This window comes from Polistes fuscatus, unplaced genomic scaffold (assembly GCF_010416935.1).
Source record: "Polistes fuscatus isolate 324 unplaced genomic scaffold, CU_Pfus_HIC Scaffold11, whole genome shotgun sequence".
In the NCBI taxonomy this organism is placed as follows: Eukaryota; Metazoa; Arthropoda; class Insecta; order Hymenoptera; family Vespidae; genus Polistes; species Polistes fuscatus.
Genome location: NW_025113009.1, coordinates 1,338,463 through 1,354,069, shown reverse-complemented (window position 1 = coordinate 1,354,069; position 15,607 = coordinate 1,338,463). Strand labels below are relative to the sequence as shown.

General features: G+C 37.4%; 1 protein-coding gene across 2 annotated transcripts in view; it reads right to left on the bottom strand.

Moving 5' to 3' along the window:
• The window catches only part of LOC122526520, a 309,605-nt gene extending 297,700 nt beyond the window's left edge, over positions 1-11,905 (bottom strand). For both annotated transcript variants that reach the window (XM_043649975.1, XM_043649976.1), the window contains exon 1: positions 7,606-11,905. In XM_043649975.1, the coding sequence (XP_043505910.1) occupies positions 7,606-10,893 (3,288 nt within the window). In that variant the 5' untranslated portion in view covers positions 10,894-11,905. The remainder of the gene's footprint in view (positions 1-7,605) is intronic.
• Positions 11,906-15,607: the final 3,702 nt, after the last annotated feature.

Below are 15,607 nucleotides of genomic sequence, written 5' to 3'. Positions count from 1 at the left end.
GTAAGCTTACAAATTTTATAATGAAAATAATAAATTTTAATTATAAATAAGAGAAACTTTGTAAAAAAGTATGAATAAGGGTAGTTCAAAATAACTGATGAACATTTTCTAGAGTTTTTCATTTCACGAGTTACAAACGTATTTTAATTATTTTTCTTTTTTTTTGATTATTTAATCAAACAAATGGAAAACTATATTTTCAAAAACAAACGTTTAATATTCTTACATCGGATACAAGCGTCTTGACGTTTTTTCAAAGTTTTTGACGATGTTACTTTTAGAAACTTTGATAATACACGCACACTCTTCCGTGATTATTTCACGTCAAACTTTTTTCAAAGAATTTTGAAGTTTTTCCCGCGGTAACATATTTTGAATAAAAGATTTTTACCACGCGGATATTATGAAAACAGGTATTGGATTCTTCGGCATGATCGAGTAGCTTTACATGCAGGAAAATCATCGATTAGGCTTTGCACAAATTCTTTATGGAAATTTTCGATCAAAATGTTTACTTTTCAAATTCCTCTGATCTCATTGTTATGGATTTTTCCCTTCCCTGTATGATCAACTATATACAGAACAAAATTTACAATTCAAAGTAAGTTATAACAAAATCATTTGAAAAAGCTTTGGTTTTGAACACTTACATCTAATACTAAGACGATCATTTCATTTTGTTATAAAACATATATAATTTTCCATTCGCGTGTAATCAATGAAACAAACAAAAATTCATCGATAATTCATCGAAATTATTTACGTACAATTATTTTGCATCACTCAAAAATGATCAACTTCGTATGAATACGTCATAATGCACTTTACGGAATACTAAAAATGCATTCGCAGAAAGAGTATAACTCGTGTGTCCGAGCTAGGAAATCCGTCTATCAAGCACTTACCGTTGTGGTCATGGAAAATGTACGAAGTTGGGGGATGAAAAGAAGAACCGATAACGATGTAACGTAAACAAAAAAATCGTTTAGTACGAGGTGCGAAAATGATTCTCTCGTTCGCGAATGATGCCACCGACATCCATCGTTCGTTAAACCGCGTCTGATAAAATTTTAATCCCGGTCGATCTATTTCGGGATGCAGGAAACTCGCGTTAAAGTAGAATCGTGGGAGAAATAGGACAGAGGACAGGGTATCAGTGTAGGCAATAATGGTAGGCAAACGGGGTGGGCTTCGGGGGGGGTGGTACTGGTGGTAGTAGTGGCAGTGGCAGTAGTTGTAATAGTAGTAGTAGTAGTAGAAGGTGGGAATGGAAAGCAACGATGGGGTGTACGGTAGGCCACCGCACTTCGCTTCGAATCGTGGTCGCGTGATTGTAATTAGCGTTTTCGTTGCGCTTCTCGTTTCTCCTGTTGAATCTACCGATTTCCCAGAGCGCAACCCTGAAAAACGGCCTGCCATCCTGCTAAATTACGAAACGCATCGCTCAAAAATACTCGGAATAACTTCGGCTCCGAAGATATTATTTCATTATCGTTTCTTTTCTTTGAATTTTTAATTGCACGCTTTTTTTTGTTTTCTTTTTCTTTTCTTTTCGTTTTTTAGCTTCATCAAATTCGTAAGTAATCTTCGAATATTATTCGTTCCGAGAGATATTCGATACTTTTGTCGTTTTTCATTTCTTTTCGCTGTTCATTGAAATATCGTTAATTTTTTATTGGACGAAGAAGAATATCGTATTGTTTATTAAAATAAATATCAATACGAAGAATTTGTATTACACGTGTTTGCCGTTCTTTTATCTACTATATTTTCTCTTTGAAAAGTATCGTACGTCTGTCGGAAAAGAGAAGCTTTATATTTTTCTATCTCGATGAAACCACCATCTCGTATCTCATCGTTTTGTTTCTACTTTCCGTTTCTTTTTCTTTCTTTTCTTTTTGTTTACTTTTTCTTCTTTTTTTTAACTCCCAACGTTCTTACGAACTTTTCATTTTGTCATATCGAATTTTGCCGCATATGAAACGGTTATCGATAAAGTTGTGTAATACAATGCTGTATGGAAACGCATTTGGTGATAACGAAAGAGAGTATGAAATCAGGATGATGGCGGAGGTGGTGGTAGCAGTGGTCGTTGATTTTGCTTGTAATGAAGTTTTACCGCGAATACCGTTCGTTCGTTCGTCCATTCGTTCGTTCATTCATTCGTTGAAGGGACATCAATTTTTCATCTGCACGATACGAAAGATGTCGGATATAAATAACGATGCTGGAATAATAAAAAAAAAAGAAAAAAAAACAAGAAATTATGTGATATGAGGAATGTGCTCGAACATATATGAACTGCTAGAAAATGCTAGCGTATCTGACATCCGGAAAAGTACACAAAACTGCGCGAAATAATAACGTGCGTACGTGTAATACTTAAAGGTATACCAAAATAATCAAAATCTATTTGAAAGTTGTACCTGGAAGTATCCCATATGGTCTATGGAAAGTTTTGAAAAAACCACCGACCTGAAACTACTCGTATTTAACGTTTCACCTAGAATCTAGATTTTTCTTTACATTTGTACACGTTTTTGTTTCTGTATATATACCTACACGTTTGTATTTAATACATCAAGTGGTATACAAGCAAGATGATTGCAATAGTTTGAAAATAACTAGGTCTTAGAAAAATCCTATGAGACTTCACAAAGTTTTTCAAACGTTACGAAAGAGCGCGTATGTTCTCTTTCAATATTGATTTGAAAGTTTAACTTAAAAGTTTATTTCTTGACCTTTGCCACCCCAGCGAGCTTCTCGATCGGTGAAATTTCAAAAACCATTGGGATTATTTACACGTTCGGAGTATCTGAAATAAAAGAATACGAGTTTTTAACGTCTTCCATATTCTTTCATCCTCGTCTTTCCCTTTTTCATAATTCTCCAGGGCAAACCTTCTCTTTTAATAAATGTTTCAACTAATGCAAACTATCTAGTATCCGACTTCTGCCAGATAATAGAAGAGTCGTTGCCCTTATTTCAAAAGAAAACCTTATTCAACGTTGAGCATCGGGATGAATACTCTGTGGTAAATTAAAATGATACTTTTTTTCCATTTCCGAGAAGCAATTTCGTTTATCGAATCATTCCTCCTTTCTAGTTCTCTTCTCATCGAATGTATTAAACGTGTTTCATTAAAAATAATTTCGTCGATTAGGTTCGATCGTCACGGTTGATATTTGATCGCGAAACGAATATTAATGAGTCACAGTATATCAACGTTTAATTATTATCGAGATTCTGGAAAATTGCACACATTTATATTTGAAATAATAAAATATATATTATCAAAGCTATATAGTTCTTTTCGATTTAATGTGAAACGTACCCTCGGGAATTAAACAGAACAGAAATAACGTTTCTATTATTTAACCATTCGATACGTTCAAATGTTCGAAAAAATAATTCTGCACATCCAATAGCGGAAATTGCATGCTCGGGATTTTTATTTTGATATCCTGTTCTTTAAGTGAAAATGTTTTGTTTGAAAAATTATTAAAGATACATACGTACGTTCTCGTCGTTTACGGAAGTGTAAAAATGTGACTCGCGATTCTTTTGATTCATCACTTTATTTCATATTTCTCGACGTTGCTAATAACAACGATCAGTTACGAACATTACATCGCGTTGTTTTATATACATTTTTTCTTTTTATTTTATTAACTTTACGTCAGCGAATTCTCAACACAATTTCGTGTTTTTCTATCTCGACGTTTAACTTTATATTTCTCGTTCGTCTATGTAAATGGTTATGGAATTTTAAACTATTTTCTTTTCTTTTTTTTATTTCAATGTATACACAGCAATCTATCGAGGTATACTTTAACTTGTACTTCATCGAAACGATATTCATACGTTTTGATAAAATTAAAGACAAATTATTCACGCGTGTATTTTTTTTTATTACAATGTCTATTCTATGTTATATTTATTATTATATTTAAATATATTATTTTTTAATTATTTTAATTATATATATATATATAAATTATATAACGGTTAATTATGCAATAATATTTGTTTTAAAGGAAGACTATAATTTAAATTACGCTACCTGGAAATAACGAACCGGAACAATTGACAGAACAATAACTTACTTTCCTTTATTACGTGTAATTTTTTTTCTTTCACCTTTCCCCACTAGTTTAAACTGTCTATTTCATTTTTCGTTATCTCCGAGCTTGGTCGTGTATATTCACGAGAAAAGTTTATTTTTTATTTTATTTTATTTTTTCCAATAAAAGAGTAAACTTTAAAGTCTAATCTATGCTCGTGGCGAGCACTCGTTTTGAATGCCATTGAAATCAAATGAAATATCTCTTTTTTTCTCTAACGAAAAATTGAAAGATACGAACCAACCAACCAACCAACCAACCAACCAAACAACGTACGAACGCAGGAACGAATAATGAAACTCTATTATCCAAGGGTATATGCAAGGCACTTTTAAAACTGAATTTTCAAAACATGATAACAGAGAATAAATGTTTACTATTATTTCTTACGACGTGATCTAGAATCATAGGCGTACCAGGTTCAATTTACCGAACAATATACTTTAGGGAAGGTTATGCCGTTGAAACGTAATACTATTCTCTGCCGTTAGTTTCAATTTTGTCGGCTAACGTTTGGAAAGACTAGGATAGTAGAGTAACTAGAAAATTACGGAAGTTGGAGAAAGCTATAAAATGCTCTGTGCTATAATTTATAAAGTATAATATTATATATAAAATAAGAATAAAAAAATGATTAAAACTATCCTGTTTCTTGCGACAAAGTATGAATGAAATAGAATAGAAAAAATATGAGAGGATAAAGAAAAATAAGCAGGTATAGAGAGAGAGGGAGAGGAAGAGTCCAGTAGAAAGAGAGAAAAATCAAATTTACGAGGGATTACAAAGTCGTACGAAATTCTTTGTTCCGCGGAGAAAAGAAGTACTAAAAACTTTTCAGGCAGGTTTCCACGGTAATTCGGTCCTTCGCAAGAACACGAATTAGCTTCTAACTCGAGTTCGTAATGCGTAACGAGAGTAAGAGAATTTCTGTTTTGCCCTAAAGCTCGCCTCGTGAAAGCTAAGCTTCGTAAGCTCGGTGCCGTCCACTGCAAGAAAATGATTTCGTTGTAAATACATCCCAATCTGGTTTCTGGTTCGAATATTAATGTCCCTACGTTCGGGTAGAAAACACATAAGTGCATGCTTATTATCATTCAACTTTTTTAGTTCTTCATTTATTTTATTTTATTTTATTTTTCTTTTGTTTTCATATCATGTTATAGTCTCAGCTTATCTATGCACAAATCATCAATATATTTAATTGGAGCAAACGTGTACGTCATATTCCCAAAACACGCATTGATTAAAAAGTGAGTATCATCGAAATGGTTGATGCAAGGGGGAATTCATTTCGAAAGACCAAAGTTTGGTAACGAGGATAATAATAGCAACGAGTATCAACAGAGAAAACGAGAGAGAGAGAGAGGGGGGGAAAGAGAGGAAAATCGTAACGAACTCCTGTAAATGGGAGAAACGTGTTTTGAAAAGGGTGGCTCGCGCGCGTTGCTCATCTCTCAGGTCGATCGAGAAATGAATATGTTCATGTGGAACATTTGTTTTAAATACGTTCTCAGGTCCGAAATATTGGAGATACTTGAAGGATTTAATGAGAAATGCGAGAAGCTGAAGTAATAAAAAAAAAAAAAAAAAAAAAAAAAAAAGAAATGAAAGATATAACAGGATATGAACATAAAATAATTTAAAAAAAGAAATAACATTATATATGTGTGATCAAGATAAAATAAATTTAATTGGTCGAAATAATATTGATCGATTGATCGAAAATGAATCCCTTTATAATCCCTTTGAAATGAAAATAATTCGCAACGTCACGCAGGACGAACCGTTTGTATTCGTTTCCACTTACGACGCGAGTAAATGAGAACGGCAAATAAGCATTTACGTTCATTGTTCTTCGAATGAATGGAAGCGAAGCTCGGGGCCCATGATTTAGCTTAGAAACGGTCCTACATTAGTTACGTAAGATAGCACTACCGTAGGAAATGTGAATTCTCTTTACTCTTCTATTGTCCGGCATGGTAGAAAGGTACGAAATGGCGAGGGGGATATTTGCTTTATCGGCAAGGTAAACGTCGGAGCTTTTCATATACGAGAAAGTGGGAGAAAAGGAAAGAGAGAGAAAGAGATAGAGAGAAAGAGTCGCTGTGCTAACCCAATTTTGCTAGAAACAACAAAAGCGAAGACTCCGGGACGTAGTTACGAGCAAAGAGAGAAAAAGAAAGAGAGAGAGAGAGAGAGAGTGTGCTCGTGAAAAGTTCCCACACGTTATTTGCATTCCTTCGAGTTATGGATACTTTATAAGGATAGCGATGCTTTAAAAACTGACGTTAGTAACATCCATGTATGCGAAGGTGAACGAGCGAGATCTGTTGCCCAGAAATAAATCAATTTTGATGTAACGCGAATATCAAACTTTTCCAACGACGAGCTTTTTACCATATTCAACGTTCTTTCAGTAATATCGAATTACAGAGAGCGCCGAACGGAGGAATATTTGCAAAGAAATTTATATGATATTCGTACAACATTCCGTATCGAGGAATATGTTTGCTTTTTACTTTTATGCTTCTCTTTTCCTTTCTTTCTTTCTTTCTTTCATTTTTTATTTCGTTTCGTCGGATATTTTTGTTCAAACGCAAATTAGTTTTTCGTTCGTTCGTTCGAGTAACAAGGGGGGTCATCTTTAATTAATGGAATCATTTTCAAAGATCTGGCCCTATAACGAAGGCTAACTTTTACGGTATATTAATCCTCATATCGATCGAATTAAAGAAAATTGAGGAAAAGCGAAGTAAAATAAGTATACTTATACTCGATCGTATCGTCGTAAAATCTGCCATTTTTGATTCGAAACACGTAGAACGAGCGAGCGAGCGAGCAAGCGAGCGAGTGAGCAGTCGGACCACCTCCCTCCCCCCCTCCCTCCCCTCCCACCGTGCTCATCTCGTTTTATAGGCGCGACAGACTCGAGATGCGAAGAGTCGGTCTGGTTTGAAAGTAAAGTGAAAGATACACAGGGCTCGTAACGAAGTTTTCAAAGACAACATCGAGTCTGATATCTAACGAGTTCATTCCACTCGACTGCTGCCAGCAAAAATGTTGAGCGAAGATCTCCGTCTAGCAGCACGCAACGAACGACGCGACATTCTCTCTTTGGCATTTTTATTTTTTTGTTTTTTTTTATTTACTTTTATGTTGAAATTATCTGAAATGGCAATGGAGAGAAAAGAAAAAGAAAAGAAAAAAAAATGTTTCTTAAGGTATGCGTTTAACATTCTCGACGTAGATGCTTGTATTTTTTGTTTTTTTATTATCTCCAGTAAAATTTCTATCGATAGCATAAACTAGTGAAATAAATTTGACTTCATTTTTTGAAAGGAACCTATGCAAAAGTTTGATAAATAAAATAAAGTAAAGAAGAAGTTCGCTATCAAATTGGAGAGGAGTTAATCTGCAACTACCCGACGGACGCATGCCTTCTATGTTTGTATTTTTTAATTTCTTTTTTTTTTTTTATTACCTCTGCTTCCGGAGACTGCACGGTCAAGGACTGTCTGGGTGGCTTCTCCGGAGGAACTTTCTTGAGAGTCCCAGTGAAGGTGCTCGTCGTACTGGCACCACCACCACCACCACCACCACCACCACCACCACCACCACCACCACCGACATTTCCACTAACTCCAACTGTACTGCCAGCAACTCCGCTGGCCGATGTCGCAGATGCACCATCGTGACTGTCGATTTGACAATGAAGTCGATGAAACTGCGAGAACGAACCGCGCGACGTGTCTGCACGATCGAACTGGGGGAGACAAGGAAGTGGCATCTGCGACATGTTAGGTATTTGAATGGAATTCGGATCATTGACGTCGTGTTGGATACGCGGAGATAGTTTCTCACAAACGGACGACGGGCAAGCTTGAAGGCTCGAGCTTTGCGGATATGTGGTGGTCAATAAACTGTGATGGTGACTGTGTACTGCCTGATGTTGGTTCTGTGACAAAGAGGTTGTCTTGTCCAAATGGTCTTGATGATTACATAGAGGACTCATTTGTATTTGGTGTACGTCATTTCCAATGGCGTGCTGTTGAATTTCTGTTGCCTGTCGTTGAATCTTATCGCTACCGATTTGATTCTGCGTTTGCAAACTTTGCAATCGTGCCTGCAAGTCGCTCTGCTGATGCTGAAATTGAGCAACCTTATCCAAAATTTGATTTTGATTTTGTAGGCATTGCAGTTTGGCCTGGAGGTCGCTTTGTTGGCGCTCGAATTGGCTTAATTTTTCCGAGATTAAATCGAGACTTTGCTGATTGTGTAATTGTTGTTGTTGAGCTTGAAGGGAATCCGATTTTTCGCATTGGGAATCGAGCTGACTCTGCAAGCATTCCGTTTGACTTTTGCTATGAGTCAACAAACTCGACGAGATATTATGACTCTTTCTGTGACTGTGTATTATGTGATCGACTTGATCGCTTTGCTTGGTAGAATTAGAGTCTCCGAAATCAGTGACTACTGTCAGTACGGTCTTGGTGTCTAATTTAGCTTCGCTTAAAGCTGGATATTGATGACAAAGATTTGGACTGGCTCTCTGCGACGAGACGGTACTCGCAGTGCCTGGTCCAAGATTAGCTACGGAACCACTGATCGGTTGATCGTCGAAATCTTTTCGAGACAATTCCATGTGTTTCGTTAGATCCGCGCTTACGTGTCGCAAATGACGACGCTGTTCCATTATAGTACTTTGACTGATATTCGGCAAAGGTTGAAAAGCCGACTGCGACATTCTCGTTTCTTTACGTTCCTCCGATGGATGCAACGATCGCGATTCTCTTCTTTCCTCGGACTGATTACGAGATCGCGGACTAGTAGAAAAAATTGGATTTTGCATCATGCTCCTCTCTAATTCCTGACGCTGCCTTTGTTCGGCCCACATCGCAAGCTCCTGTCTGGTCTTTTCGAAATTTTGATTAACAAACGAAGGACTCTTTTGATTCGCTCGATCGGCGGAAGTATCGCGAATGGGAACAAAAGGCATGGGTGATCTTCTCACGTCTTCCACCCTCTTACCCTCCAAATTCATCGGTGATCGTCTGTGTTCTTCGAAATAATCCGATCGTCTACTTTCTTGCGGTATGACGACTCTTTGATTTGGGCTTACATTACCCCAATCTACTTTTCTATCCGTGGCCACGCTTTTTCGATTTTCCTGTCTCGCATCGAACGCCATAGGTGATACGCGCAAGCTAGCGTCCAATCTTCTCTGATCTGTCGGAAATACTTGCGTTCCCTCGACTCTTTTCGGCTCAATAACCGTCGATGGTTTTCTCGATTGTACGGTCATATCTTGATTTCCATCTGCCGGGAACGTAAAAGTGATGGTATCGTTGCGTCTCTGGAAACTCGTAGTAACGTCTACGGATATGGACTTTCTGTGCTCCGATTTCGAAACATATAAACCACACTCCGTGCTGATATTATCTGCGACCTTTTCCCTAACCGTTTGGTCTCCGTTCGCGTCAACGTAGAGACCATCCTGTCTTGTTCTAGGATTTTGGTTTATCGTAGTCAGATATCTCCTTTCTTGCGTCTCACCCGCAGCGATTTGCGATCCTTGGACGATAATGGCACCCTCGCTGCGATGAATTTGATCTTGGGGAGGATTTTGCGATTCGTATTTAACTTTTTGCAGTGCCGGTACGTCAACGCTAGCTGATTTTCTGTGGCCGGTATCGTGAGTGATCTTAGAATTTCCACGAGGCGGTACCATAGGTTTCGGTCCGCGATTTGGCCGTTCAGTCGTAGAAATCGCTATTCCGTGAGCGACATTTTGAGCGATTGGTTGAATGATCGGTTGCGTTTGATATTGACTCAACTCTTGAGTGAATCTCTGTGGATTGGGCGATTGTTGGCCAAATTGTTGAGTTTGATAGATGCCTGCGTGAGGATTGTACGGCACCGCGTTCATAACAGTTTGAGGGTACTGACTATATGGATATTGGGGTTGACTACTAAATTGTGTATATCCAGGTGGTTGAGGTACTACCACGCCAGCAAAGTAGGGTGGCTGCGGACTGGCCGACTGAGAGGGTATCTGTGTCCCGTGCTGGACCGTAACGTACTGACTTTGACTCGCGAATATCGGATTGGCAACCGTGCTCTGACCATACAATGCTGGATCTCTGTACGTAATGTCTCTGGTCACGTAACCAGCCCTCTCCGCGTACTGAGCTTGCTGAGGATATATCTGCGAGCGAACATCAAATTGTCCACGTATTTGTGGGTATTGATTTTGCTCATAGTCCGGAGCAAATTGAGGATGAGCTTGTACGGGGACGGTTTGCGTGCTAGTTTGAGAAACGTGTTGGACTCTATCGGCGTTCGTTTTTTCTACGGTATATTGCTGAGGTGGTAGCTGACCCGTCTGAGGATGTCTATCTTCCGGTACCCCTACGACCGATTGCCTTCTTCCAGACGGATATTGTCCGGTCTGTTGATCCTGTTGTTGTTGCTGTTGTTGCTGCTGTTGCGGCTGCTGCTGTTGAACTTGCTGTTGCGATTGTTGCTGCTGTTGATCTTGATTCTGTACAATCGTTTGTCCCTGCTGTTGTTGATTTCTCTCTTGCGAAAATCTTTCGTACTCCAACGTTCGATTCTCAAAACCATTGGAAAGATCTTGCTTCGTTGTATCCGTCGGTGGATCGGCCCGGCCATTTTGATTACAATCTGTCTGTTGATTTTCCATCGTCTGTCCGTTTTGATTACTTTGACCCTGTGATCCAGTTAGACCTCCTGATCCAGACTGTGACATAGCGGCGGCCCCCACCGACGGTCTTCCGCCGATGTAGCCGAGGATTCGCCCTAATCCACACACCGTGACGTCTTCTTCGCTCCCCTCCTTGGAAAACTTAGACGTCGATGACGAATCGAATCGGCGACGATCTTTCGTGCCACCTAAACGTCAGAAGATCGGTGCGAGGCATGTAAACGTCGATACCCCGTCTGACTTAATTTTAATAATATTTTCGGTACGACGCCGAAGATCCTCTTTTCTTAATCGAAACAGTTTTCTTGATTTTCGATCAAAATGTCCCAACGATCCTCCCTTCTCTTTTCCCGAAACTAATCTTTTTCCTTTATTTATCTTCTTCCCTTTTTTTCCTCTATGACTTTCGCTTAAAGCGATATTCGTCGTCGACGTCTTGCTTTTTGCACCACCTCCCGTCGAGTGACAAATTGGATAATAACCTTAGAATCTCGTAATTGTTTACGAACCACTCTCTTTCTGCTTGATTTAATTTCAAATCGTATCGAGCTTTTCTTCCCCGTTTTTCTCGTATTTTTATTCGTCAAGACTCGTTACGAGGATTTTCCCCTTTTACTTTTCACCGTGGCAATGACGTAATTTAATAAGCTCGTTGTTATTCGTCTGGATAGATAGATCATCACTTTTTGTAACGTTTATGAATAGATTTATTTACACGTATAATGTATTAATGGCATATTATATTATATTATATTATATATTATATCAGATAAATAATATCGAAAGGATTTTGAGATTGCTCGATACATCGGTGTAAAAATTCTTCGAAAATTCAAAATTCGTTTAATTTAAAACTTTGATCCTTATATGTTGTTCCGTTTTTATTTCTTTGCCCATATCTTCTCGCCGAGACTTTTGATTAAACGTTTAAATCCATCAAATTCAAGCGATCTCTACGATATCGAGGATCATTTGAAATATTTAATATATCTAAGGTAGCGTGTAAGTTTTGACAGTTGATATCCTCAGTGGCCGTTGATGCAAGTTTCCCCAAGGGCGATCTGTAAAAATATAACATCTCCGTTTGCTGACTCAGCGACGTCTTACACGTCTCGCACATTTTGAAACGTGGTAATCCAACGAACGTGCATACGCGATATCAAATGGATAAAAGTTAGGGAAAAATTGTCTCCAACGAGAGCTTCGTTGAAACGCATCAAAGTTCAACAGAACTACATGTACCGCGAAAAGTTTTGAATTTAACCGGTAAGCAACGAGAAAATTTAGTGTTTCTGTGGTTTTACACCGGACGAAATATTCGCGTTCGGACGAATCGATAAACTGGCTGTTCGACCTCGAAACTGTCGACATTTGGAGAGTAATCTTTTTGCACTTAAACACCGTAATGGCTTTCTGTTAGAACACATACTCATAAGCCTGCTTTACGCTGACGCAAACGCTCACTTTCAGAGAGAGAGAGAGATATTCGGCCACTTTTGCGTTTATACAGTTTGTTCGTTCAAAACGACAGTCAAATCATTTCGTACTGCTTATACGGTCTGTGACATATATCATACGCCATTAACATTTAATCGTCGCATTTATTGAAATTCTCTTCGTTTTCCCCCGTTCCCATTCGTAAATTTCTACGTGTCTACGTTGAAATCCTCGAATTGATAAGCAATAAAAGAGTATTGTTTCTTTCGAACAATTAGAACGTGAAATCAATGCAATAGAAATGATGAAAGTTCATTGAAATTATAGACGAGCAAAAACCGTACGTAGTTGATATTTCAAAAGGAATGAACCAATCGAAGAATTCCATAATATAGGAAGGGATAATAATTCGTTCGACGTGAAAACCGTAATATTTAACTTTAGTTAACCGCCGCGTCAATGCTTGCTTTTTTCCTTTTTTTTAGAACAATAAAAGTATTGTTGCAATCCATCGTTGGTACAGAGATGATATAAAAAGCGGATGAGTTAAATAAAAAAGAGGCGGAGGAGGAGGAGGAGGAGGAGGGAGTACGAGTTAGAAAAAACCGCGATAGCGGAGAAACGATCAATCCCCGTTCATCGGAACAAGAGAATTGTTTTCAACGTTTGCTGAAATATATATATATATATATATATATATATATGTATTAGTAATAACTTTAATTTCTCCTAGGGAAAAGCTATTTTTCATCTCCGCCAACTTTTTACGACTGATGAAATACGCGACTTCCTAACCCTCGATTTATCCAAACTAAAAACAACTTCTTGGTAAGGAACTATCGGCGAATTCATGCTAACATTTTCACAGGATTTACGAATAGGGATCGTTGGTAATCCGTTTAGCATCCGTGAACTGATCTCTTATGCGTAATCTACTCTCCTGTAGCAGTTAAAGTGCGATCCAGTGGAAGCGTCGCGTTTAACGTCTGTCACGAACGAGCTATTATCTGCACGGAAAAAAACTATTTTCCGTGCCCTTTGATTCGTTTTCTACATGTTCTATTCTTTTTTTTTCTTTTTTTTGTTTATCGTAAAACCCCTTCTCGGTGAAGAAAGGAGGTACAGATAAAACGAGACAAAGTGTGTAAAAATACTTTCTTTCTTTCTTTTTCCTTTCTTTGTTTTTTTCCTTTTTTTTTTTCATGTTTTTGTATTTTTATGTTTCTAACCACCACCACCACCACTCGCGTCGCAACCCCTGGGTATATCTCTGTAAGTTTTGCAACATCCTGCTCGTAAAAACGGGATTTATCTGCGTGGCAACTGGAGCACGTGCTTCCCCATATCGCGGAAAAAAAGAATTAATACCTACTTCTTCTCTATTAGAACAGTTACTCGGATAAAATCGTTTTTCTACTGTGATTTGTTTTTTTTTTATATATATTTCTATTATTATTATTATTATTATTATTATTATCATAGTTGTTTTCGTATAATCCACGAATCGATAACATTAACATTTATGTTTTCGATAACCATATTTACTTAAATCTATAAACGTTATGTATATATACGTATGTGATTAGAGATCGTTTCACATTCAAGCAATTCGTTCGTAACCAGATGCAATTAATTACAAACAAGGGAGAATATCTCGTCGATACAAACCGAGAAACCCGATTGACCCATTTAACGTGTACAATTATTTAGTTACTTCAATATGTTGACGTATATTTTAGATCTACTTTTATATTTTTTCCTTCTTTTCCTTTGTAGACAATGCACGTACAATACGTGCATGGTAACGAACAGATAAATAGCGACATTATTTATTTATTTATTGGAAATAGAGAGAGAAAGAAAGAGAGAGAAAAAAAGAGAACGTATGGAGGATTAAAATAATTCGATTAAAAGGTTAATCGGGGTGAGTTTTAATACGTACAATTTTCCACCGAACATGGCAAGCAAGCAAGCAAGCAAGCAAGCAAGCAAGCAGAGATTAAATATAATTCGAATATTATTTATTCCAATTAAGTTTTACCGAAACAAGTATTGCGAACGTTTAATTAAATAAACCCACCCTCGGGTTAGGCGAATTGAAGAGTTTTGATAATATGTCGAAAAAAAAATTGTTTGTTATGTCGGGCCCAAAACTTGTCTCAATCCGTCAACGGTTATATTCGCGTAATTTGATTTAACTTGGGACCGTTGAATTTGAAGAAACGGACAAATAACGACAGGAAATTACGAAACTTATAGACCCAATCGTATTTATTTGAAAGTTAAGTTTTTCCCTTTGGGAAGGGAAGGATGAGATAAAAGGTTAAAAGAGAGAGAAACAGAGAGAAAGAGAGTTGAGAACCAATAAACCATCAGGAAACTACTCCTCGAAGATAACTCGGAAAATTTCGTTGGAAGACTACCAGGTCGGTTTTATGATCGTTCATACGTACTATGTTGAACGTGTTCGTACATATACTCACATTTCCAAGTCTTATACGGAAACACGCTAAGCGTACCGTCCACAGAATGCTTTGATCGAGTATACGGGTGATACGTTCTCCGTTCGGAATCTGGAACGAGTTCATACACGTGCTTCTCAACCACCGACATTACAGAAACAAGAAGAGAAAGAGAAAGAAAGAATTCTACTTTCATAACGTTTCTTTCTCATTGCAATATCAATCGTCAATCAACGAACTTACCATAATAGAAAAACAAATACGAAAATGTCGGATATGTCGAAAGTAAAAATTTCATTTAAAAATGAGTATTAATCTGTTAAAAGAATTGCAATAATTTGTCTTATTATTTTGTGATATAAATTTTTCATTACAATGTTGTTAAACCCTTTTACGATTATCACCGATTATATCCGGCATCTGTTCTGTATCTAACGACATCTGCAGTAACGTAACGAGAATTAGAAAATACAAAAGAAAAAGAGTTCTTGACACGTAGTAAAGTATCATAGTCTTGCAAAGACATACTTGGAGCTCTAAAAATACGAAACAATCTTTAGGTATACGATGTGCACTAATGGTATGACGACCCATTAATTAGTGGAGTACTGATGGTTAATTAAGAGTCTTAAAAAAAAGTATCGAAACTCGTGATACCTGTGAAAAGAAGAAATTGTAGAATGTAAACGTTCGATAAAGTGACCTTTGGGACATCCTGTATTTCTACACATACGTATATACAGATCGTATGTATATAAATATGTATGTCTTTCAGGTATAGAAAGAAGGAAGCAAAAGACAAAGATATTTTCTACGTCCAAGATTCCTTCACGACGATTTGTTACAGTCCACCTTTCTCT